This window comes from Amblyomma mixtum, chromosome 8 (assembly GCF_055824585.1).
Source record: "Amblyomma mixtum isolate Tamu chromosome 8, ASM5582458v1, whole genome shotgun sequence".
Lineage (NCBI taxonomy): Eukaryota > Metazoa > Arthropoda > Arachnida > Ixodida > Ixodidae > Amblyomma > Amblyomma mixtum.
Window position 1 is genome coordinate 125,820,217 of NC_143019.1, and position 26,029 is coordinate 125,846,245.

At 50.1% G+C, this 26,029-nt stretch overlaps 1 protein-coding gene and 1 pseudogene across 1 annotated transcript; both read left to right on the plus strand.

Moving 5' to 3' along the window:
• Window positions 1–350: 350 nt before the first annotated feature.
• LOC149334238 (uncharacterized) lies at window positions 351–1,314 on the plus strand. Its single transcript, XM_089555091.1, has one exon. The coding sequence runs from the start codon at window positions 495–497 to the stop codon at window positions 1,305–1,307; it is 813 nt and encodes a 270-aa protein (XP_089411217.1). The 5' UTR covers window positions 351–494; the 3' UTR covers window positions 1,308–1,314.
• Window positions 1,315–3,433: 2,119 nt separating this feature from the next.
• On the plus strand, window positions 3,434–4,391 carry LOC149334239 (uncharacterized; annotated as a pseudogene).
• Window positions 4,392–26,029: the final 21,638 nt, after the last annotated feature.

The window sequence follows — 26,029 nt, forward strand, 5'->3', positions numbered from 1 at the left end:
CCACCCGTTCGGCGCGATGCCTTGCCCTTTGAACGCAGCGCTTCTCACCCGGGCCCCTGTGCGCCTGCGCGGCTTTGCTTCGATGCGCGAAGCCCCTAAGAGATCACGTATGACAACGAAGTGTATCGTAACATTTATGTGCTTTTTGCACGCGTTATTAGAAATCGGAAATTATAATTCCGTGCATTATCAAACGCACAGCGACTGATATCTAGATAAACATTGAGAAGGCACTGGCAGCAGTTATTTTTTGTGACTCCTTTGGAGACCAACCGGCGCTTGCATGCCGGTCGCATAGGAGCGCTTAGAGAGTCTCGTTAAATCTCGTTAAGTCTCGTACGGTGCCCGGATGCCGTTATGCTGCCCGTCGAGCCAGCGGATCATCGAGCTTTTCCTGTCCAGGCGGGCCCCCGGATCCAGCGTCCCGGTGGTCCTGCCTGCCGTCCTGCTGCCCGGCGCCGCGCTCCTGCCGTGGTGACCCGAGCCCCGTCGCGATGGAGAGACCCTGCCCTGCAGTGCGCCCCACAAAGGCGCAATGCTTTTTGTTTACTGTGTCGGAACCTGTTCCGGCCGATCGCCTCATCGACCTGCTCGAGGAGGTGCTCGGAGTCGGGGGGCTGACATATTTGCAGCACCTTGGTGGTTTACGTTTCCTGGCGGCCGTGGCTTCCATGGCGCAGGCAGCGAAAATGGTGGCGTTGGGCTCGCTGCTCATCCCCGGAAAGGAGGTGCCACTGGAGCAGATGGGGGTTCCAGTGGTGCACGTGACGGTTTTCCGTCTCCCCCCGTGCGTCAGCGACGGGGACCTCGCCGCGGCGTTCCAACCGTACGGGAAGGTGCGCGCCATCACCGAAGTCGCCTTCCAGTCCAGGAACCGCATCGGGAACGGGACGCGCCTGGTGAAGCTCGAGATGACCCGCGCTCCGCCGAACTTCCTGACGGTGGCCGGTGTTCGAGCCATGATTGAATACCGAAGCATGAAACGCGTCTGTTCCCGGTGCGGCGCCGAGGGCCACTTCGGCGCTACGTGTAAGGCGGTGCGCTGCGGCCGGTGCGGCGCGTACGGACACATCGGCGCCAACTGCAAGCCGGTATGCAAGAGGTGCGGAGGCGACCACCCGTCCTCCGACTGCGTCGTGCCGCGGTCCTACGCGGCGGCCGCGGCTGCTGCGGCAGCCAGACCTTCCCAGGAGCCTGGTGTGCAACCCGGGCCGAAGGCGACACCTGAGGGGGCTGTCAAGGGAGAAAACCAGCCAAAAAAGACGGAAACACAAGAAGAGAACGACACAGGACAACGGCTGGACTAACAACTGAATTTTTCATTGAGTACAGACCGCCAAGTAATCACCACGCATGCGCCAAGGCAACACTCAAACATGATCACTCAAATAATCAAATTCTTTTGCCGTTAATGCTATCGATGGTGAGCTGACGCAAGCATCACCATGTTTGGCAATCTGGAAGGCCTCAAAGATTTCACGAGCCTTCCGTGTTTTTCCGCAGCCCAGGATGGTGACATCTGCGAAACGTGGGGAACATTTTCCGGGACATCTACTGGGGCTGGCGCCGGTTCGAGCGGCGCGGCACAGGAGGCGGCGGCGAGCCCTCTTGAGGGGGCTGACGTGCGGGACGACGCCGCGACCAAGCCCGATGACGACCAGGCGGGCACGGAGACGGCGGGCACCTCGTCCGGCCAATCCGCGACGGAGCTGTCCACGGGCAACTCCGACGTCGCGGAATCGACCTCGTCCGAGTCTGACGACTCGCAGAGCGAGTCCTCTTTTGTGGAACCTCCGAGTTTGGAGGTTTCGCTGCTTTACGCGCCCACGGCGGCGCAGCACGAGGGCACGGGCACGGACGCCACGTCGCCTGGCTCGCCCTCCCTCAGTGACGCCCTGCACACACCCGTGAAGGACGCCCCGAGCAGCGACGGCTCAAGCGAGTCGCGACCGAAGCCGCCGCACATCCCGGTCGCCCTGCCGCCGCAGGGCCCGTGCGCAGCTAAGTTGGTGCGGGGGGCGCGCAAGGCTCTCGAGCTCGACGACCCCAAGTGCCAGCTCTCCTCGTCGTCGGACGGCGGCGCGACCTGCTCTTCGGCCACCCAGGCGCCGAAGGAGAAACCGAGGACGGCAGACGACGACGGCGACGGCGTCCACATGGACGTCGAGGGAAACGAATAGTTTCCGCCATGGCGCCTCCTCGCCGGACTTCAGGCCCTGCTGGGCCTTTTCCTCCTCCCCTCCCTGCTCGGCGGCCGCCCGAGCGCCATTCTTTCGACGCTCTACGGCGCCGTTATCTTTTCGGCGCGCTGGCTCCGTCGGCGCGCTGGCTCCGTCGGCGCGTTGGCTCCGTCGGCGCGTTGGCTCCGTCGGCGCGTTTGGCGAACGATGGACGGTGTTTGCGCGGTGGAGTGTGTTGGTGCGTGTGTGACTGTGTGTTGCTGCCGCAGCCGCGCGCATCTGCCGGACCTTTCCACCGCGCAACCATTAGCACCGCTTGGCATCGTCGTCCCGCCGCCGCGGGGCCGCCAGCCAGGACGCCAGCAGGGACCCAGGACGCCTCCCAAGCGCCTCGACGCCCCCCCCCCCCCAGCGCCGGTGTATGAACGCACTCGCAGACTATCCGCAGAACTGTACTGTGAGTCCGTCAGCGTTTTGTTTTGTTTACTTGTTTCGTTGTTTATTTTTGTTACATTGCTTCCTTTATTTTCACGATGGCTGTTTTAGAGCGCAGCTCTTTGGCGTCCGTTCCTGGGTTTCGCGTCGTCGTCGGCGTTGTCGTCGGCCTCGTAACCAGCTCCGCCCCCCTTTCATCCCCCCAGCGCTAGCAGCGACCGACTGATACCGCTGGATGCCGCTGACACCGCTAGAGAGTCAAGATAACATGACTGCATAGAACACCGTCGCCGCCATGCAGAAAGAGGAGGAAAGGGTCCCCCCCCCCCCCCTGTTCTTGTGTGGCGGATAGGGTGCTCTTCAGTTGCCGACGCGCCGGTTATTTCACGTAGGCCCCGGCACGTCGACGAATACGTGACCACCTTCCCACGGCTAGACCTGGTTCTTAGCGCTGCGGAAGCGAGGGTATCATATTGTTTGTGTCGGCATCGGCGGCGTTGTCCCTGAAACCAACTCCGCAGCTGGGGTTGACTCACTATCGGCGTCAGCGGCATCAGTCAGTCGCTGCTATCTCTTCCCTCCTCCCTTTATCGTGTTGTCCGCTTGCTGCGCGCGCTTCTGCCCCCATCGTTTGCCGCTGGGTGTACACGCCGCCCCCCTCCCCCTTGTTCCTGCGAAAAATAAAAAAAAAATATTCTGTGATAGCGCATACATGTGTTGCTCGATTTCTTTGCCTCAATCTATCGAAAAGGTGAAACAGCTTATTTGCTGCGCTCAAATTTCGCATTAGGAAGTAACGTAATCGTCGGTAATTTTTTCGTTTCGCCTCCTTTAACGCGCAGGGTTTTCGCTCTCCCGATAAGCAACGGGAGGTGCTTCACCTTGCGCGTTCGTACCAAATTCATGTTTTGTTTTTGCAGGAGTGTAATTTTCGCACCCCTGCAGACGTTATTTCTTTCCGTTCACGCTTTCATGTCGATGCTTTGTTTTCCTTGACGGACTCACGGTCTTGCGGTGTGGGCGTTGTTTTCCTCACACCGGCTTTCCGCGCAGGTGCGCATTGTACCTTTGGTTACGATGGTCGAGTACTGGTGGTGGACATTTTCCTCGACGGGCGGAGGACTCGCTTTGTAAACCTGTACGCGCCCGTCACGCGATCTCTGACAGGCGAGTTTTTCCGCTCTCTTACATCCCACCTGCTTGAATCCGTGTCATATGTCCTGCTGGGGGATTTTAATTGCGTCCTAGACTCGTGGCGTGACATTCAGGGCCCCGGTCAAGGTGCGTCCAATTATTACGCCAAGGAGCTAGGCAAACTGGTTCGCCAGCAGCACCTTACGGACGCGTGGGTCGAACTGCACGGGAACCTTTTCGTGGCCACACGTGCTAGGGGCCGTAGCGCCAGTCGAATCGACCGGGTGTACCTACCTCCAGCCCTCGTGCCGCAACTAGTATCCTGCGAGGTAGTACCATTTCCACCAGGCGCCCGAGCACTCAGCGACCACTTACCTGTCGCGGTATCCTTGAGGTGCGCTTCGGGCTGAATTGCGACGTTCTCTACTTGGTGAATGGACATCTCACTCTTGGTGGACGACCAGAGCATGCGCGACATCCGTGCAGATTTGGTGGACTCTGTTGCCCTCTTTGAGTTCAGTCCCTTGATTTGGGACGCCCTGAAAACACGATGGCGAGAAGTTCTCATTCGGGCTGGCAGAGCAAAGCACGCGCGGAAGACTGCGGCGCTCAACGACGTGCTACGCCGCATGCGTATCGTGAAGCAAGGGGGTGAGCTCACCTTTGCGATGCGAGAGTACCTGGACACTCTTCGCGTCCGGTACCACCGCATCCTGGAAGAGGGGTCCCAGGCCTCCTGTACCGCAGCGAATCTCCGCATGCCGTCGCAGGAACGCGCTGACCTCTTTCACGCGAACAGCTGCCGCCACAAGAGCGACCGACCGTCCCGTATTGGAAGCGTAACTATGCCAGATGGCACGATTTCCGAGCAGGTCCAAGACATCGAGCACGTCTTCCGTGATCACTTTGCCCATCTCTTTGCGTCGCAAGGCCTGTGCGAGTGGGATGGGTTTGACGCTGCTGTAGACGCCTTTTGCGCCGCTCTTCCCCACGCGCCCGACGACGCGGAATCGGCTCTTTGCGCTCGCGCCACGCGAGAGGAGGTCTACGCAGTCTTAAGCGACATGAATCGCGCCTCCGCACCCGGACCAGATGGTCTAGTCTCCGGGTTTTACTACACCTTCTTTGATGTGCTCGGGGACTTCCTCACGCATTTGGTGAACGCCTTCCTCGAGGAAGGAGCTAAGCCACCGTCTTTCGGTGCGGGCCGAATCGTGTTGATGCCAAAGCAGGGAACAACGTCGTCATGCCCGGCGGCGTGGCGGCCGATAACCCTGCTCAATACTGACTACAAACTGGTCGCCTCGATTCTCGTCGCTCGCTTGCGTCTTCTTTTGCCAAACCTCGTTAGCCCCTTCCAGGCTTGCGCTGTTCCTGGCCGTTCGGTCTTTGCGTCGCTCACGCTCACGCGCGATGTGTTCGCATACGCACACGCGAAAGGGACTAGCGGGGTTTTTGTTTCCTTAGACCAAGCTAAGGCCTTTGATAGAGTAGAGCATCGCTACTTATACTCCGTTTTGCGGTGCTTTGGGCTGCCTGCCAGCTTCATTGAGCGCATCAAATCGTTGTACTCGGGCCTCACGGCCGAACTCTTGGTGAACGGGTCAGTCACCGCTCCTGTCCCCGTAACACGTGGCGTGCGCCAGGGATGCCCTCTTTCTCCAGCTCTGTTCGTCCTGTCTTTGGACCCCCTGCTGCGCAGCGTCGCCTCCAACGAACGCATCCGCGGCTTTCCATTGACAGGACAGGAAACAATCGTCGTCTCGGCCTATGCCGACGATATTTCAATCTTCGTCCGAGACACCCGGAGTTTTGAGGCCTTCCTGGCCGTATTTACTACTTACTCGGCGCTGTCTGGTGCCGAGCTCAACGCCAGCAAGAGCAGGGCGCTTCGTTTTGGGACCTTCAGCGATCCACTCCCGGTGCCCATTCCTTTCGTGGACGGGGTCCGAGTGCTAGGAGTCCTTTTTGAGCAGAGCGGTGTGTCGTCCCGGACATGGGATGAAGTTGTTGCGCGCACGACGAGCGCGCTAAGGATGGCAGCGCAGTTCGGCCTCTCCATGGAGGCCAGGGTGAGCGTCATCAAGGGCCGCGCGTGCGCCTTTGCCCACTATGTGGCCCGCGTAGCAGTGATGCCGCGTCGTACGGCGGGTCGGCTCGCGTCCCTTGTGGGCGCCTTTGTCTGGGACGGTGGCACGGCGCAGGTCGCTCGACACCTTTGCCAGCTGCCGCCTTCTAGAGGAGGACTCGGGCTGCCCTGTGAAGCCACCATGGCGCGTGCGCTCAGCGCCAAGCTCGTAACCACGCTGGTGGAGAGCGACGCATACCTTGAGCGTTCGCTCATGTTTTATTGGATGAGCACAGTAGGGCGCTTCTTCACCACTGAGCGCCATATAGGTCCACAGGCCGAGAGGCCTCTGCGTTTCTATAGAGCGGCTGCTGGTTTTAAGCAGTCTGTTTGTTCTGACTTGCCAGGAGTCGACCTGACTGAGACGCCCGCGTCTCGGCTGAGCGAGATGATCGCGTGCGTGCGCCTTGGCGCCGACGACCAGCGGCGCACCACGGTACGCAAGTGGCGCACGTGGTGCACAAGTCTTCTCCCTCCGCAGGTCCGCGACTTTGAGTGGACGAGGAGATGGAGAGTCCTCCCCACGCGCGAACGCCTCTTATCATGGGGCCTTGTGCCCAACGCCCAGTGCGCGCAATGTGGAGCGCGAGAGACAGCGCGACACACTTTCTTTGAGTGCCGTGTTGCCCGGATAATGTGGTGGCAGGTGTATCGGATGTTTTCAGTTCGTGCCGGGCCAGGCATCCGGCAACCACGGGATTATTTTGGCAAACTAGTGTTTATGTCCGCTATGTTTGTTTTGTGGCGTCGCCGCTGTCTGGCCGAAGCCCGGCGTCAACCGGCGACGGCTATATACCCCGCGTTGCAGAGCCTGCGTCTCCTCATCTGGCAATACCTGTCTGAAAGGCTTGCAGCGGATGGGGAGGCGCGGTTTCTGCGACTGTGGCACACACGCTTCTTTGTCGTGCACGAAGGTCGGCTGGTTATGCCGGCGCTGCGGTATTAGCCGGGCCGACCCCCCCCCCCCCCCTCTCTTTACCGACTATGCTGGTTTGTTCGTGGATGGTGGTGTATAATTTTGAAAGGGCCAATCACCCTGAGAAAGATCCTTGCCCCCCCCCCCCCGTGCGTCGTTGCTACGGGAGGCTGATTCTTCTTTGTCCAGTGTTCGTTCTATGCACTATAGGCTGTAATTTGTGATATGTACGGTGTGTTAAAATAAGGTCATGGTGTTTCTGGGTGGCCACAAACTTTGTATACATTTGTTTTGCCCTCAGTCATGAGTGTGTTTCCAATGTTTTGTTTGTTTGCACTGTTGAATAAACTTCCCTTTTATTCAGAGCCCGGATGACTGGAATTCAGTGCCCGGATGACTGGAATTCAGTGCCCGGATGAGTAGATTTCTGTGCCCGGATGAGTGGATTTCAGTGCCCGGATGATGGCTCTCGGTCTCGGCGTGACGTAACCACACTGCCGACAACGGGGGCTAAAAGCATTTCATGCTTAAAATCTCCTGTGCCCATTGGTTTCTGTGGCTGTTGGCTTCTGTCATATTTACAACGAGCCCCTCATTCCCCTTCCTTGTTTGCTTAATTGCTTAGCGAGGGCCTCGATTCTGGCAGCCTTGATGCCATAGGAAGCATAAGAGGGTTCTCACACAGCTTCCACCCTCTCCGTTCGATGACGTTCTACGTCACACCTGCGGTAACTCAGGACGTTCTACGTCCCCCGCTTATGAACGTGGGTGGCGCTTATGAACACTCTCAAGGTTAGGTTACTTGTAAATTTAAATACCCCCGAAAGCAGAAGGTTTGACAGCCGTCGCCGTAGCTCAGAGGTAGAGCACCGGGCGCGTAATTCGGAGGTCGTGGGTTCGGATACCACCGGCGGCATGTGGTTGTTTTTTCTTCTGCTTTTATAATCAATTAGCTTTAAGCGGTGACATATTCAGTAATATTCTAAATTGATCAACACCACAAAATAAGTAAATTAATTAAAAAAAATCCCCTGTGCCCCTTGGTTTCTGTGGCTGTTGGCTTCTGTCATATATATATATATATATATATATATATATATATATATATATATATATAGTAAATTTCAGGTTCTTCTTCTTCTTCTTTGCACCAGAGGTGCACCGCCAGAGACGGTTGGTTTTAACTCGAAGACTGAAGCTTATTTCTTCGCACCAGGGGTGCCCCGTCAGAGACGGTCTTGTGATCAGTTGAGATGCAGGGATAAAAAAGGCAATAACTGAAGATTTATATACAAGTATTTACAGAACATACAAGTTAGATACAATGGCAAAAAGACAAACAACCAAAAGGGTGGAACTGGCTAATACTAGGGGAGGCCCCTACTCGGCATGGCCGAAGATGCGTAGCATCTCACCTTAGCGCAGAACCTCGCTTCCGGCTCCCGGGCCCAGTTTTAAAGCCCTAAAGGCCCGACCCACATTCCGTAGCTTCCAATCATGTTGTGCTCTCAACATGATTGGTACTTCAAGGGCATGGCCAGCCCTCCGGCTTCAACAAGGTATAACCACCCTCTCTACCACTAAATAAACATAAAAACAAACACAAATACACATTCGTGCCAGCACGTGCTCGAATCGGTTCCGAGGGGTGGGGGGACACCCGTACTTGCCGGCGCGTTCGCGAGCGGCCGCGTTCCAAGAAAGAAGACGCTTCGCTTTGAGCGCCCCCAGCCGCGTTCCGAAGACCACGCGTACACTACCGATCCCTTACACGCCCTTCCCAAGATTCTACAAAGGGCCCAAATGCCACTTTTAGAATTATAACAAAGGGATCGGTACGGGTCACAAAACCACCCGGTGAGTGACATCCCGCAGCTACATCTGTCCTGGCACCAACACAACCAAAAGCAAAATAATGCACAGGGGCGCCAACACAACACAAGCAAATTGCACACTCAAACACACACGGTGACACGCTTGCTGTGCGCCGTAAAACGGAGTCCAAGTTGATAGGCTATACTCAGTTCACTTGCATTCACACTGTCGTCCTGCTCGCGAATGAGCACACACACGCACCGACACTCGCGACTGGAGCGTTCACTAGCACTCGTACGATGTCCGTAAGTGGCCACGTGAGCCTCCTTAGTCGCACCGAGCGCCCCTGTGCGCGTTCGAGCCACCACGCGTCTCAGTAGACACGATCAACGCCCAATGGCCACTATGCCCATTAGGCCGATGCCACAGCGGGGCAAGAACTCAACAGCTGGTGCCCTCCAGGATCAAACACGTCCTGGTTCTCGATGGGTCCAAACCCATGACCACACGACGCACCTGAGGGCCCGCTCTCTCTGGCGCGCCGGTACGAGCCGCGCGCTGCATAAGGAGCATAGCCCCTGCCTTGTCTAACCGTACCAGTGAGGCCGGTTTTACTACACTTGATCAAGCGTGCTGCAGCACGGAACGTACTGTTCCACGAGCAGACTTTCAGTGCGAAAGCTACGCACCTGCCTCCTGCTACTCTACTTCGCTTGGGGCCATTTGCACCTTTACTGCACGGGCATGCAATGAAATTTCCGCTCCCTGCATTATAGGCGCTTGCCGATTTCGTGGCATCATATAACTCCGAGGCTACCTGCGCTCTTTCGCAGCCACTTAATCCCAATTTGCCTTGTGGCAAGTCGCCAAGAATTTCCCTGTCCTCAAATGAAAGGACTCTGCCATCAATAGTGCTACGTGGCACTTCATGCCACATGCCTGGCACAGTGTGCCGTTGCGGCAACGTTTGACCTCCTCCTATCCCGAGCTCGCCAGTCTGACGTCTGTCGTCGCTGGTCGTTTCACGCTGAACCGACTACTCTTTTTCGCAGCTTGCCTGAGACCGAGTTTTTATTCCTGAACTCGCGTCCGCGTCCCTGGTGTCATTTGGGTAGAGCTATCCTGTTCAGCTGGATCGTCGGAGTGCGCGTTCACCGCCTCTAACACCGCGACGCTGCGTTCCGTCAGGATACTTTCTTCACGAGAGATTCCAGTTTCGCGGAAAGCTGGCTCTCTTTTTACTTCTCTCTGGCTGTTTTCTTTTGCTGTGCTTGACAGGCCTTTGCCTTCCAGCACTGGCGTCCTCTCCGCTCGGGACTCGGAGCAGTTCTCCCTGGCTAGTTGACTAGCTCTCCTAGACTCTTTGAGCTTAGCCAGCTCGAGCTCTAGCTGCTGGCGCCTTGCTTCTAACGCCTGCAAATCCGGAGGTTTTTTCTCGCATTGCGCCGCCTTTCCTCCATTCACTTTTGCAAGCTCAGCCTGATAATAAGCTAAGCGCGCCTTCGCCAATTCCACTCGATACCTCACATCGAGTGAGTGTCTGCATGGATAACAATCCATACCGCCGTATGTACCCCTCAACTGTCCTACCGGCTCGAACACACGCACAGGGACGTGAGCAATGCGACCAAGGAAACTCACGGTTTCGATGCGTCGATCCGCATTGCCAGCTTCCTGGTGTCGGAGTCCACCGCCACTTTCACCGCACGCTGCGATGAGCTGCAGCACGCCGCTGGTCCTGTGCCCGCTGTCGTCACTTGCTGCGACCCGCCGGTGACCGTCGAGTTCTCGACGCGCTGCTTCCTTGATCGGACGCAGCCCCGCGTCGCTGGACTACTGCCGTGGTCCTTGCGTCCTTGCCGCTGTTTCTCCGCAGGTCCTTTCTCGAACGCTGCTGTTGCCTGACCGTCGCCTTTCTCCCTGCGTTCAATCTTCTTCCTGCGCCGTCTTCCGATGGCCGCAGGTTCCTCGTCGACTGCGCCAGTAAATTTTAGGTTCTTCTTCTTCTTCTTTGCACCAGAGGTGCACCGCCAGAGATGGTTGGTTTTAACTCGAAGACTGAAGCTTATTTCTTCGCACCAGGGGTGCCCCGTCAGAGACGGTCTTGTGATCAGTTGAGATGCAGGGATAAAAAAGGCAATAACTGAAGATTTATATACAAGTATTTACAGAACATACAAGCTAGATACAACGGCAAAAAGACAATCAACCAAAAGGGTGGAACTGGCTAATACTAGGGGAGGCCCCTACTCGGCATAGCCGAAGATGCGTAGCATCTCACCTTAGCGCAGAACCTCGCTTCCGGCTCCGGGACCCAGTTTTAAAGCCCTAAAGGCCCGACCCACATTCCGTAGCTTCCAATCATGTTGTGCTCTCAACATGATTGGTACTTCAAGGGCATGGCCAGCCCTCCGGCTTCAACAAGGTAAAACCACCCTCTCTACCACTAAATAAATATAAAAACAAACACAAATACACATTCGTGCCAGCACGTGCTCGAATCGGTTCCGAGGGGTGGGGGGACACCCGTACTTGCCGGCGCGTTCGCGAGCGGCCGCGTTCCAAGAAAGGAGACGCTTTGCTTTGAGCGCCCCCAGCCGCGTTCCGAAGTCCGCGCGTACACTACCGATCCCTTACATATATATATATATATATATATATATATATATATATATATATATATATATATATAATCTATATATATATATATGTAATCTCACTCATATGTAATCTCACTCTACACTAATATTCCTCATTCCGATGGCATCAGATCTCTGACCGAAGCGTACAGACAAGATAGAAAAGAGGAGTCTCCTGCCACACGTGTTCTAGAAATACTTGCGAAAATCGTACTCGAATACAACAACTTTGAATTCAACGATCAACACTACTTACAAATTAATGGCACAGCCATGGGTACAAGGATGGCCCCCGCCTACGCCAACATCTTCATGCATAGTATTGAATCTAAATTCTTGCAAGATTCTCTCATCAAGCCCATCCTATACAAACGCTATTTGGATGACATTTTTCTAATTTGGACTGACACAGAGCAAGAACTCCTACATTTTATTGAACAATTCAACCTTGTCCACCCCAACATATCATTCACTCACGCGTACTCCCACACCTCAATTAACTTCCTAGATGTCGAGATTTCGGTAACGGAAGGCTCACTTAACACCAGCGTATATAGAAAACCGACGGACCGTCAACAATACTTACACTTTCAAAGTTGTCATCCTCGCCACTCCAAAACAAGTATTCCATACTCTCAGGCACACCGATTTAAAAGAATCTGTTCACAAGATCAAGACTTCGAGAGAAATTCCAATCGCATGCGAGAGGTCCTCACCAAGCAAAGATATCCCCCCGCCATTGTCGACGATGCAATTGAAAGGGCATCTAAACTCAACCGAGATGAAATACTAGATGGACGTCGACGCAGCGAAGAAACAGATCACCGGGCAAACTTGGTACTCACCTACACAGGTAATCCCCCCAACGTAAACAAAATCCTTAAAAAACATTTCAACATTCTCGAACAAAGCGAGCGCCTCGCAAAAATTTTCACTACTCCCCCTCACGTAGTCTACAGACGACCGAAAAACATTCAAAACATTCTCGTACACTCAAAAACACATAACCACCTTGGGTTGGGTTGCCGACCCTGCGCCAAAAGTAGATGCCACGTCTGCAAACATATGCAAACAACCAGCTGTGCGATAAGCACAGCCTCAGGCTTTAAATGGAAAATCAATGGCGACTTTAATTGTGACACCTCCAACGTTATCTACCTCCTAGAATGTGGTGTGTGCAGTATGCAGTACATTGGGCAGACGGTTAACCCTCTACGATTTCGCTTTAATAACCACCGCGCTCATGCCCTATCTCTACCTAACCTCCCCTTGTCAAAACACATTAATGACAAAAAACACCCATTTGAAGCACTTAAATTAACAGTCTTACAGGGTGGGTTCAACAACACCCGGGAGCGGGAGCAACGCGAGTCGTACTTTATTTATAAGTTTGGAACAATTGCCCAAGGCATTAATGAGAACCTGGGCGCTTTGTCTTCAATACGCCGCCTGAAATCCAGTACTGACCTAGGAGTTCCGGCCTGACAGGCCTCGCAAGCTTTCTCCCATACGCTTACACCGATGGCCTCATCGCCCACAGCGTTCTTACCTTCCCCCGTTCGACCATCTTGACGAGAGCGGCGCCGTCAAAGAACTTAAGCACCCCCGCCATTCATAGTGGCCCCACGCGACGATTCTTCCCCAAAGTCGCCTCCGTTTCCGGCCTTTTCTTTTCCTTTTTTTGTTGCCTGTGTGGGTGTGTGCAGGTACACTCCACGTGTGTCTCGTTAAATTCCACTCTGCCCGCCTTGACTCATCCTGCCAATGAAGTTGCACATGGCGGAAGTCTTTCTTTTTTTTTTCCCGCCCTTTTGCTCCATTGTATCTTGTTTACTCGTTTAAGTGGACAACATTTGAGTGCATCTCAAATCTATGCTGTGCGTCGGCCACTGTTTGTCTCTATACACTTTGCTAGCTGTCAGCTGTGTTAGGACTCAGTTCTCTGTCCATATTCCCCTCCCGCTCTTCCTTTTTTTTTTTTCCTCCCATTTTTTCCTTTTTTCTTTTCTCCCCGCGACCGCATACGTGGGTGGCGGGCGACGACATTTACCCTCCCCACCCCCTGTCCCGTTTGTGTATTTTTTGTTAATTTTTTCCTTTTTTTTTTCTCTTCCCTGAGCCGTTCTTCCATCTGCAGCGTCGGCTTGTTTTGGCTCAGGTGTCGAACACGTGTACAGATGGAGACCCTTTAAGAAGAGAAGCAAGAACCATGTAACGTCAGTCTTGGAAAAGGACAGGCTCTGTCCGAAACGTCGACTCCCAATAAACGAAGCGTTTCTCAATTTCGCATCTTATTTTAAACTAGCAACCAAGTACGTTTACCTTATTGTGCTATATATATATATATATATATATATATATATATATATATATATATATATATATATATATATATATATATATGTATGTATGTATGTATGTATGTATGTATGTGTGTGTGTATGTATATATATGTATTTAATGCTGAGGGAAATGACCCAATTTAAATAGATTTCAATGGTCATTACGCCTACCATTAAGATTTCACTGCAGGTGTACCTAATTATGATGTAACCAATACTCCTCTAAGCATCAAGGTTCGAATCTACCGAATTTTTCACTAAGATATTTCTGATTACCGATGTTTCTCTATATTGCCCTGATTTATTTGAAAATGAAAGCGTCCGACAAGGAACTGGGTCGTAACCGCAAGCATGGTTCTGCGCGAACATTGCAGCGCTGCCCTTTAAAGACAAATCTATTATAAGGTTACTAGGCGTATAAGGACTGTAATCTTGTTTAACATGTCGGCGCATTATTCGGAGGGGCGGCGAATGAGACGAGCATGCAAACTTCGCACGTGTGCAAAGAGGAAGACAGCCATGAGTCTCCTGGGCTCCGAAAGGCTGCAGTTCCGAGATCAGAAGAAAGAGACCCTGCATGTGGAGCGCAGTCATGCAATCGCCAGCGCAACGGCCGACGACGGGAATACATGAGTACGAGAAATTAGCTAATCTGCAGACAGGGAGTAGAACGGTGATACGGAAAAGAGCCATAATCAACACAGCGCGCAAGCAACTGAGAACAGTATACCTGACAAAGCGCCATAGGCTCACCTCATTTGCATGCGATTTTCGCCTAGGCGCATAATGCTGCTCACCGGTGCTACCCAGGAGGCTTGAGGAGAGAGGAAACGATGGCCAAAGCAATTAGGAGAAACACGGCCCGCGAGGCAATGGCTGAAACAGCACGGGAATACTGCTCGTAACATATATACGTTATTAGAACGTGTTTGGGCATACGTATGTTCCCGGAGAAAAGTAATGTCCATTTGCTTTCTGCTCTTCTTCTTTAGGAATGAAAATAGCCGGTCCGCTATGTGACGAGTGCTTAAACCCATGCTCTCTCGCAGCTTTCGCTGTTATTGATCTCAAGGTGAACGAAGGAGAAATGAGGCACTGAGGAAAACACAAGACAAGACTGCAGCTTCTTTCCTAGACACGGATAGTCATTTGCATTGTAAATTGCGCATCGTAAGCATGTTTCCAGACGGTTCCCATCCTCTTTCCAAACAAAGTTAGCCTCTTCAGATGACGTCAGGAGCGCCAGGGCCGGAGCAGTCGAGTCCGATTCAGAGCACCTCAGCGCTCAAGGCGAGGCGTCGCGAAGGAGAGGTGAGGAGAAGCCCTTTTCAGTGACTTGGCAGGCATCGTTCCCTCCGCTATGTGAAGAAATATCAGCGACAAGCGCCATCTAATGGCCGCCGGTAACAAACACCGCTTACCTAACGGGAATATTTTAAAATCCTAATTTTGTATAAACTAGGCAATCCCAAGAGCTTTTCCGTGAGCATGGTAATTACAATGGTTGAATGGTACGGCAAAACAGCGCTGACGGACGGGACAGAAGAAGATTAGACAAACACATGCGTCTCATCTTCTTCCGTCCCGTCCGTCAGAGCTGTTTTGCCGTACCATTCAACATGAACTAACCAGGCCGACTCAGCCCTCTCCTTTAATTACAATGGCCCGACTAATAATCGCTGCAAACTCTGAACTAAAAAATGCTTCCTGCCCTCATAACTATTTCTGAAGGCCATAAAAAAGCAATCGGATATACCAGAGTTTATAATTTACCGCACTCATTTTGGATTCTCAGCGCCATGCTGAACTCAATGGCCGCTACGCAAACTAGAAGCACTAATAAAGGTTTCCTCTACTTGCTTCTGGAAGAAGCAGCGCTGATTGAGATTACTGAGGGCAACTTTTTTGCAGCAATATCTCTGTGTGGGACTTCCGCAAGTTTAAATGCGCCGCCTGCAACGTTTGTATTCCTTAGTGTCTTGTAATTAAAGTTTCCCGCGTACATCTACTCAGCTATAGGAGAACGCTAACAATGTGAACTGAAGTGTAGACGGCCTGGAATGGGCCCTGTATATGGGGATGTGATCTCGGTGGACCTCGGCCATGTAGGGCACGGCACACTAGAGGAGATCTTCAGAGAACCAGGGGCTGCGTTTTCTTACGATGTGTTTTGCGATTCATAATTTTGTTTTCTTCTTTTTGATGCCACTCGATTTAAAAAGTACAGGCTCTTTCATTGTCATTCGTGATATCAGAATTTACTATTGCCGAAGGCAGATTGGCAACACAATAAATTAGGAATAGAATTTCAGCAAAACATTGTTCCTGCACTACCTTTCGCCACCTTCACCACTCCCACCACTTATGGGTGTGCAGTATCTCCTGAAAAGACAGCGTCGATTTTACCATAATTATTAACTAGCAAAGGCCTTCCAGTCGCTGTTCATCCGCACGTCCTTGTGTACAGGAGGGGCGAAACTTATGTCCTCATTTCCTTCTAAACATTAATGCACGCTCTAGAGAAACTGTTCTGCCTTGTCTACTCACTTTGCTACTGGTGTTTACGGCGCTTATAACAGAGGGTTTTTTTTACCAGGAAGAGGCTTTTGTGCTACAGAACATCACATGGCGCCAAAAATATTCTCCCATGTCCGCCAGTGCGGACAGACCGAACACGCTATTTGTTTTTAATCTCTCTGGCGCTACAACGATCATGCAAACACTGCACTCCTCAGAGGTAGTAAAGTGGGACTGGGAGAGTAGGGTCGGAAATCTATTGCCGGTATTTCTGTGCCGCTGGGGCATAAATGTCAGGAGAGAAGTTATAATACTATTGTGTGCTGTCTGTTGCAGCGAGTACCCCGACTACTAGCCGAAGCATTTTCACTGCTTGAGCGTACTAAGGATATTGACAGGACTGCCTTGCACAACAAAGCAAATGCGAATACAAAAAGCCACAAAATAATATATGAGAGACCATCATCTCTATATAAGAGCCTTCCCCGCTGACAGTCCACTGCCATCGAATAAAAAGTGATTCTCTGTAAAGTTACTTTTTCGCAGCGAACTAGCAACGAACGAAAGCCCGCTAAAGCCTCTACCTCCAGTTTTCTCTGCATAATGCGAAAAATTAGAATATTTTGCGCAGACCCTTTTCTCAGCATAACACACTGGATGTTTCACACACTGTCTTCCTAAGCCTAACTCAACGGCGTCGACATCCGGGCTGAACGTTAAACAAATACTGCTGTCAGTTGCCGAGAACATGATCGCCTTCGGAAGTACAGCGAGAGCAAGAACGCTTCGGAAGCAGGAACACGGATTAGCACCAGGAATTCCTGCAATGAATCAGTCTAGGTGTAGCACAGATCGCAACGCTACTTTTTCAGTCCTTACAGCAATGTTCGCCGCGATAGCAAGCCTTTTTCCTGCAAGTGACACGTTTAAGTTTTGAGAACTGCATCTGTCTATTCTCCCTGGAAAATGACCCTGCTACCGTAGCCTTCGTAGTGCGTTCTGGCCGGGATCTCCATTTTTCCCTTGTTCCCAGCTGAAGATGTTAGCGCAGTGGCCACTGTTTGCTATACGCAGCGTATGTACCGTACGTTTATGGCTTTCAACTTCATGGTCTTCTCTGGTAAACAGCATTTCTACTTTTCCTGTGCGAGAAGTTCCTCGGCCGCATCTCTCAACAACTCGAAGTTTTCCCTCCTTGATTCAAGAAATTACAAAAAACGCCCTCATCAAATAAAAAGTTGTAGATTACTGCAGCGCCAACGCTCATAAACACCTCTCCGCGCAAGCGTATTTCCAGCCTTCGCCGGTAAGCAATATTCAGTGTTCATGCATTTTAAACTCCTGCGCTATCTCAGACGCAATTCTACATGTTCAAGTTCACCTGGAATGTCAAAGTACCCGAAGGAAAAACTCGGCACGCGTAGAACCAGCCCACGCTTTTTCTCCAGAAAAACTCCCACCTAACGTCTTCGGAGATTCTTCGCAAAAATTATGGAATGCGTCACTGCCATGCAGCAAAAAAAAAAAGAAAAAGAAGACAAAGGAAGAAGGTGGGCACGAGCGTGTCAGTTTCCACACTCGGCGCAGGTGTGTGAAGCGTTGGGAAACCGAGGATCCGCCAGTGAGCGCACGTCTATGTACGTGCTCACAACTCCAAATTCCTGCTGCCGAATTCACCATCGCGGTTTATATTGCGACGCTACGTGCGAACCGCGTGAGTTGTTTTTATTTTCGATCATTTCATCGTTATCGTTCCATTCATACCTTCAAGCGAAACAGCTCACACGCGACAACGTCCGAGAAAATATTGCGGCCGTAAACAACAATAATGCTGCACCCACAACGTGCATCACAGCCCTGAAACCGCAGAAACGAGGTCTGAAACTCAAAATAATTTAAGTTCACCACCAGCCCTAATAGAAGGAAAGCTGGAAAAGAAAGTGCACGTTCAGTCGCACTAAAGCCTCGAATCCTATGTGGAAGGGATGTCAGCAGCAAGAGGAAGGAAAATGCGGCGTCCTACGGAGGCTGAACGAAAATTTGCGGCCGACGTGAGCCGGCCGGGTACGCACGGTTTTGCATTTAAATTGGCGCCGTGACCTGCTAGCCTGGCCGCGGGCTGCATACGTGCCCCCACTTCTTTTGCGGCCTACGACTGAGCTGCCAGACGGATGTAAAAGCCCGGCTTCAGCGGCCCTCTAAGATGACCGGAAAAAGAACAGTTGCGTCTCCCTTCTTTGTATAGTGTAGAGCCTAGTTTCATTTTCTGTTCTCCATACCCAAAATATTTCTCAGCCAAAAGTTGCTTCCTACATGAAGTGGTGGTGAATAGTTTTGTACCACCGACCGAAATTCACATTAACAAAGTCGACAGCGTAAACAAGGCATGTCTTCGGTGTGTGTGTGTGTGTGTGTGTGTGTGTGTGTGTGTGTGTGTGTGTGTGTGTGTGTGTGTGTGTGTGTGTGTGTGTGTGTGTGTGTGTGTGTGTGTGTGTGTGTGTGTGTGTGTGTGTGTGTGTGTGTGTGTGTGTGTGTGTGTGTGTGTGAGAGAGAGAGAGAGGGAATGCAATGGTCACCGAAATCATGGAGAACATAAGGGAATTGGGTTTCTTTTTTTTGTGGTGTTCATCAATGGAAAAATAGTAATGCATTCATTTTGTGCCTGAAATATTTATTTTATTTTATTTTATTTATTTACATATACTGCAGCCCCGATGGGGCTATTGCAGGAGTGGGGGGGGGAAGAAAAAAAAAGGCAGAGAGGGACAACATAATCAGAAGTGAACACCATTAAAATACAGAACAGAAATGCAACCGACTAATCACAGATTTGCAACAACATTGAAAAGTAGGTTTGGTTCCAGGGAGCGTATATCACCGGGTAAAGAATTCCATCGTTCGATAACACGAGGAAAAAAACTAAATTTGAACATATCAGTGCGCGCGTGAATGGGTGTTACATTCAATGGGTGATAGCTCCTTGTAGATGAAGATGCTGAAAAATGCAAATACTCAGACAGTGAAGCAAAGCGGGATGAATTAACAATACCATGAAAATATTTTAAACACTCATTGTCGCGGCGGGTACAAAGGAGGGAAAGGCCTATGGCAGGAAGAGTGGATGAAGGTGAAAAATGTCTGTCATACCGTCGGCAAATAAACCGTACTGCTTTCCTTTGGACGGATTCCAGCTTACTGATATCGGACTGTTTATGAGGATTCCAGATTATTGACCCATACTCCAAAAGTGGACGAATTAAAGCTTTGTATGTTACCAGTTTAGTATCTTGTGGGGCAACACTTAGTGTACGTTTTAGATAACCGAGCCTCCGCATTGCATTATTGGATATTGTGTTAATATGCTTTGACCAGGACAAGTTAGAAGAAAAAAGAAGACCTAAATATTTGTACTCGGACACTTGATTCAGAGAGTTATCTTTGAATGAGTAGGTGTAAGAAGATGGTATTGTGCGATTACAGAATGACATGTATACAGATTTACGAAAGTTTATTTGCATTTGCCATGTTTCACACCATGAGCAGAATGACACGAATGACTGATTTAGTTGCGCGTGATCCTCAGGGGTGTTAATTGAACTGTATATATTTGATCGGAAGCATAACAGGAAACCAAATGCCACCACTGCGATCCAAACCCACGACCTACGCATGTCGCGTGCCGTACCCTGCCAACTGCGCCTTGGCGGTGGTTGTCCGACCTTTCATTTTAGATGGTATTTGTGATGCGTGCATCCTAACCTTGAGAGTGTTCACCAGCGCCACCTTCGTTCATAGCGGCAAGCATAAATCGTCCAGTATTACCGCAAGTGAATGTAATCAAACCGTGCGGGCGGCAGCTGTGATAACTCTCTACACACCGCTATCGCAGACCTCTCTTAAAACGAGCCTCGAAGCATAACAGAAACAGAAAAGAAAATCGAGGTCTCGCGACCTTATTCACATTTGGCCTAACCATGCTAAATCGGCCATCGTTTTTTCCCCTATAAGTACTAACATGGAAGTGATTAGGAGTATTATGCTCCGCTTACGGAATCACGGTCTCCTCATTCCGGCCTTGCAATCTTCTGTACTTCTGTGTGTGTTTGTTCTCGTTGACTTACCTCTCAATGTTGACCCGGAAGATAGTGTCCACCAATCAAATGAATTCAAATTGAAATGATGAAATAGGAATGCCGAACTGGTGCGGCTCAATAAAAGACATGTCAGCTAAAAAACATTATATATGCATTAGTAGCCAACCAGTGAAAACGTAGTGGGAAGCTGGAACAGCACCGCACATTAAAGAAAACAAAAAACCTGCCATCAATGTTTGCAAACATTGCGGTAAGCGTTCGGTATTCGTCGCATGTAGGATGACGAGCCCTAAACGTCGTAGCAAAAAAACCAGACGGTGACAGTCATGACCACTTTATGCAGTGCATAGAACGCCGTTCACCTCAGCTGCAATTTCTTTATCTGCTATGCTGTAATTTTGTCCTTCAGGCTACCGCTCAGTAATTACCCTAGCATTACGTTACTACCTCTTTTATTACTTATGATGGCGGTCTGTTTACCAGAAAATGTCGAAAGTAACGTGTAACTGCACTCAAAGCATACACATCCGTAGAGAGCTATCATTAAATTTCTCAACGATCACCCAAGCGAAAATGTCGACAGTTGCGCATCGCAGTCCTACACTGCAACTCGCCGGGGTAATCGCATGACATCACACGTAGATATTCTCTAATAGTTTGGACATTCCTAATGCAGGGGTATGCTTCTAGGCTTATCAGCCCTACATTTATTTCGCAATAGTGAGCTGTACCGCCGTTACTTTTGTGCTGCGGCGCGTCGACCCTGAACCGACTCACCGGTGCGTGACATCGAAATGGCGCTCTTTAGGCTCCACCGCCTTCCCATTCTGCTCCGGTGAAGCAAATGAAAACAAGCGTGCTTTGTCGCTACCGTTGCTTCTCTTATGCTACGCACCACAACAGGCTCTAGAACCCAGCGAAAAGCGGAGGGACATCGGAAAAAACCACTGAAAATGCAACCCACAGTACCCTGCAACACAGGATACGGAAAATACAAAGATGAAAAGCAACAACAAAAAAAAACAGGCTGGCTAGGCAGAACGCGGCGGTGCACACAGGCCGCACGACGTGACGGGCAGCTTGAACTCTGAATGCGCCACGGCCACTGGCGTATTGACCGCGGTCCGGCAGCACGGGAGTGCGGCCAAGAGTTCACTGGCGCGTGGCGTCACGCAGCTCGCATCCTCAAAGCGTGACCGCGATGCCGCCATCCATATCCCTCCCCTTTCGTGATCCCGTGACGACCGAAGTTGGCGTCGCTTGTGAAAAAACTGTTGCCATCTAGCTTGAATTTGCAAAGTTAGCTACCTCTTGCAGCGGCTGCATGACCGGAAAATAAACATGCAAAAAAGAAGATGCACTTCCTGTGTTTTGTTTTGTTTTTTTCGTCGGTGAAAACGCAAAACGCAGCTTGACCATCACGTAACGTCGAACAGCCAACTGCTTTTTAATCAGTGCAGCGTCGTCTTTGACGTACCTTTTTCGAGGTAGCTAAAATTTGGGCCCTAAAATTTTAATTTATTCTTTTCAGGTCATGAACACGAATATGATACTGTTTTTACGATTATCTATTCAATTTCAGTACGCACACCTATACTTCAAAATGCTCGAACGTTGAGTTTTAATTTAGGGCATGTTTTAGTAATATTGAATGCCTCTACGGGGTCTCTCACGCAGGGAACGTCGCTGTGAATTAATATATGCCCGACTGGAGATTTCTCAGAATAAGTGTACTCCTTCAAGCCGCCTTCCTGGAACAGCATTATCGCCTATCCGGTGCATGCCTGCCCAAAACCGCAATGGCCAGCTTTTGGAAAGGCTGCTCGCCAGAATGAAGCCGATAATGAGCGGAGTTGCCCAAGAAGCTGTGAATCAACCGCGCAAAAAAGTAGCCGTGATTCGTTAACTACATGATGTCTCACGTTGGTTTAAAACGTCCCATGTGAATATGATTTCCAAGCAGTGTTGACGGCTGACAAAATGATTAGCGAGGTGTGTGCAACCACATTGAAGAAGGTGGAGAAGCAAGGTCACAACTATGAAAGGGCGTGTACTTCTCATGAGGCGCGGAATATATGATGTACGACATACCGCTTTTTTGCGCCAAAAACTACTTTGAGCATAGTGAAGATGGCGTAACGTACACCGAACAGAGCACTTCAGATCGCTGAAGAAAGCGTCATCACCCAATCTCTCGCTGCACAGCACTTATTGCAAAGGTGGTTCTTCGTTGCTTGATCAATCAAATGTCACCTTCAGTTATCGCAATCAGTTGTGGTAAGAATTAGTTGAAGCATTGATGATCAAGAAGAACGAAGCGACATGTGCGGCAAAGCTTTCCTTATCGCTGCAAGCGAGTAAAAACGCATTTGTAGACAAGGATCTCAGATGTTCTTGACATTTGTGGCTTACTACCGCACGCAGCATGGGGCGAGTTTTGTTAAATTCATTTTTTTCTCTTCTCTCTTTTACGGCGGATAAATGTATATGGTCCAGTAAACAAAGTTTTCACGTGACGTTACAGGCAGCATCTTTGAGTACCGAGGCTACGCTACCTTCCCCAGTACGGTTGGGAACCAGTTTCTCATAAGCAGCTAAGCAAAACGCTTAGGCTTCTCTGCGCTTTCGGGTCCAAAAAATGGCGGACGCTGTGACGTGCGTGCAAACTGAGTATACCACTATATTTTGGTTTCTTTTGTTTTGCGACTTCCTCTGCTCAATCTCACTCAGAAGCACTGCTTGTGTTAGCTCTTTAGGTGTCATGTACACGGTCCCGCAGTTATCGTGTAGAAATATATCATCCGTCTCATATGCAACAGGACAGGGGTCCGAATCCTGGTGCCACGCAGTTCCCCATCCGAAAAAATAATACCAATCTTTGTGTCGACGGAACTGCATACTGAGGCCTTGGGTGCGGCCTGATCTCGGTGACCAGAACCTAGAACGAACTAGCTCACCAGAACAGGATTCATCCGCCCTGGTGTAGTAGTTGGACGCAATTTCCGATATCATTATAGCAATTAACTCTCGACCCTCAGTCCCCAGCTGATGCGAAGCACCTGGCGAAGGCGGCGGTCAGACTTGTGACGCAGCGTAGGGTGCTAAGAATCACTGTCTCCGGACAGGCCGCCATTAGAAACTGAATCTGAAAGGATTTAAACTGAATTGCAGACCGAAAGAACTTATCATGAAGGCATATGAAGAGAAATTACTAACATTAGGGGTATTCATGGACTTTTTTAAAGCCTTCGATGGCATTAGCCATCAAATACTAGTTAGAAAGCTGGAACCAATAGTTCTAGAGAAATATTCATAAATATTCTAAAAAGCTATGTGTAGTACCGGTACGAAATTGTTGTAATAAAAAAAAACGTACTACGCATCTTAAATCAGTAACAAGTGGGGCGCCTCGGGGGAGCTCTTCGGCCGCTATTATTTATTATTTACATCAACGATATAACAAACACAGGTCCGCTGGCTAAATATACCATCCATCCCGATGACACTACACTAATATTTACGTCTGACAGCTGTAGTGAACTTGTCGCTTGCGAAAATTCAGCAATTAAAATACTAAATGCATGGTGCCATGTAATCTCTACGACCTAGCTTTACCGCGTGCAAATCAACCTGTTCTATTTGAACCCAAAAATTGTAAGGCTATTTTTTACTCATTGTGTAATTGTTGGCGACTCAGCTGTGGATCCCATGTCCTCATTTAACTGCCTGAGGGTCAATTCTGAAGAACGTTTAACACGGAATAAGTATTTTCCCATGCTTTGTGGTGAACCTGCAGACGTCGTAGGTTCCCTTGTAAAAGTAGGATTTTTTTATGCCCACAGCAATCGAGTTATTAGTGTATAACTCTACTTATTTCCACGCCTAGGACACTGTCACCTAGCCTGCGGCAATACACAGGGGCAGACATTGCTAAACTTTCTTTGCTACAAAAAAGGCTGTACGCGCTATTAGCAAGTCTGCACTATGATGCACATCCTTTAACCTCACACACAAATTAGTAGGGGCAGATATATCAAATCTAATAAAAAAAAAGCGCACGGTAACCGACATAATTAAGGTTAAAATGGAGAGAATCGAGCATGCTCTAAAGAACGCAGGTAGCCTAAAGCGATAAAGAAAAACTAGCCCTATGCAAAAGTCACATGCATGCGTAAAAAGCCAAAGAAGGCGAGGTCATTAACAATATGCTTAAGATATTAAACGTAGCCAACGAGTTTTACATAGACCTAAACACTAGCTATTGTAATCAGGACGCTAAAGAGAAGCGGTAACATACAACAACGAGACATCCCACAATTAACGAAACAGAAAGTAAATAAAGCTCAAGGAGCAATGCATAAGGGAAACGCAGGTGGTGAGGACCAGGTAACATCAGATGTGACCAAGGATAGAGGGGAGATTGTGCTAGAAAACTAGCCACCCTTCATACGCAATGATTTATAAACGCGAGCGTGCCGGAGGCTTAGAAGAACGCGAATGTCATCTTAATGCAAAAAAAGCGGCGTCAAGGACTTGAAAATTGCAGACTCGATCAGCTTCCTGTCCGTTGCCTAAAAGGAATTCGACTCGGGACAATTAGACTTCAAACAACTAAGTGATAAAGCTGGTTTTCAGAAAGGTTCCTCGACTAAAGACAATGTCCACAGTGTTAATCAAGTGATAAAACCTTCATAGCCTTCATAACAATGGCCTTCATAGATTACGAGAAAGCATATGACTCAGTCGAAACCTAAACAGTCATGCAGGCATACGGAATCAGGCTGTAGATTAACGTTATGGAAAAATACAGCATGATATCTATAAAGGCTGCGCAGGCATCGTAGCCATCCATAATTCTGCAATAAAATTCCCATAATGAAGGGAGTCAGGCAGGGAGACGTGATCTCGCCCATGCTATTCACCGCTGTTGACAGGTGGTAAGGAAATGCGTGTACTTAGGGTCGATAGTTACCTCAGATCCGTACTGCGAGAGCGAAATAACTAGAAGAATATGTTTGTGGCGGAGTGCATTTGGCAGGATCTCATATGATAAATGGCAGTTTGCAAATACCGCTCAAGAGAAAAGTACACAACAGCTGTATCTTGCCGGTACCCACCTATGAAGTAGAAACGCAGAAGCTAACGAAAAGGCTTCAGCTTCAATTGAGGACGATCTAGCGTGCTAGGGAAAGGAAAATGATAGGTTTAACTTTAAGAGACAGGCAGAGTTCAGAGTGAGTCACGGATCAAACGTGGGTTAATGGCTTCGTAGTCAAAATCAGAAGAAGAAATAGGCTTGGTTATGGCATGTATTGCTTAGGCAAGACAACCAATGACCGTTGAGCGTATTGGACTGAACTCAAAGAGAGCGAAAGCGTGCCATGGGGCGGCAGAAAGTTAAGTGGGCGGATGAGATTGGGAAGCCTGCAAGGATAAGGTGGCGCGACTGATACAAGAATGGGTTAATTCGAGAGATATAGGAGGTGTCTTTGTGCTGGAGTTCTCTTTCTCAGGGTAATGTTGACGATGATGATGAGGCTTTAACTATAACCTCCTCCGTCCGATCTGATTATTCTCCAGGCGGTTCCTGCGACAACCACCCACCGGTTGTGGCTCCTTACGCTGTTGCCGTACCCTCCTTCTGCCACGGTAACAATCATCCAGATGGTTCCGGTAGTAACCACCGAGAATTTACGCATTCCCCCGCTCTTACCATAGTCTCCTTCTTCCATGCTAGCTACCCTCCCAGTGGTTACCAAGTGTACACGCCCACTGTTTATGCTACTGCTACTACTGCTATACTACTACTACTATTATTACTACTGCTAC

Bases quoted from the DNA above. Each gene is read 5' to 3' on its own strand.
- LOC149334238 (XM_089555091.1), top strand. From the start codon at position 495: ATGGAGAGACCCTGCCCTGCAGTGCGCCCCACAAAGGCGCAATGCTTT.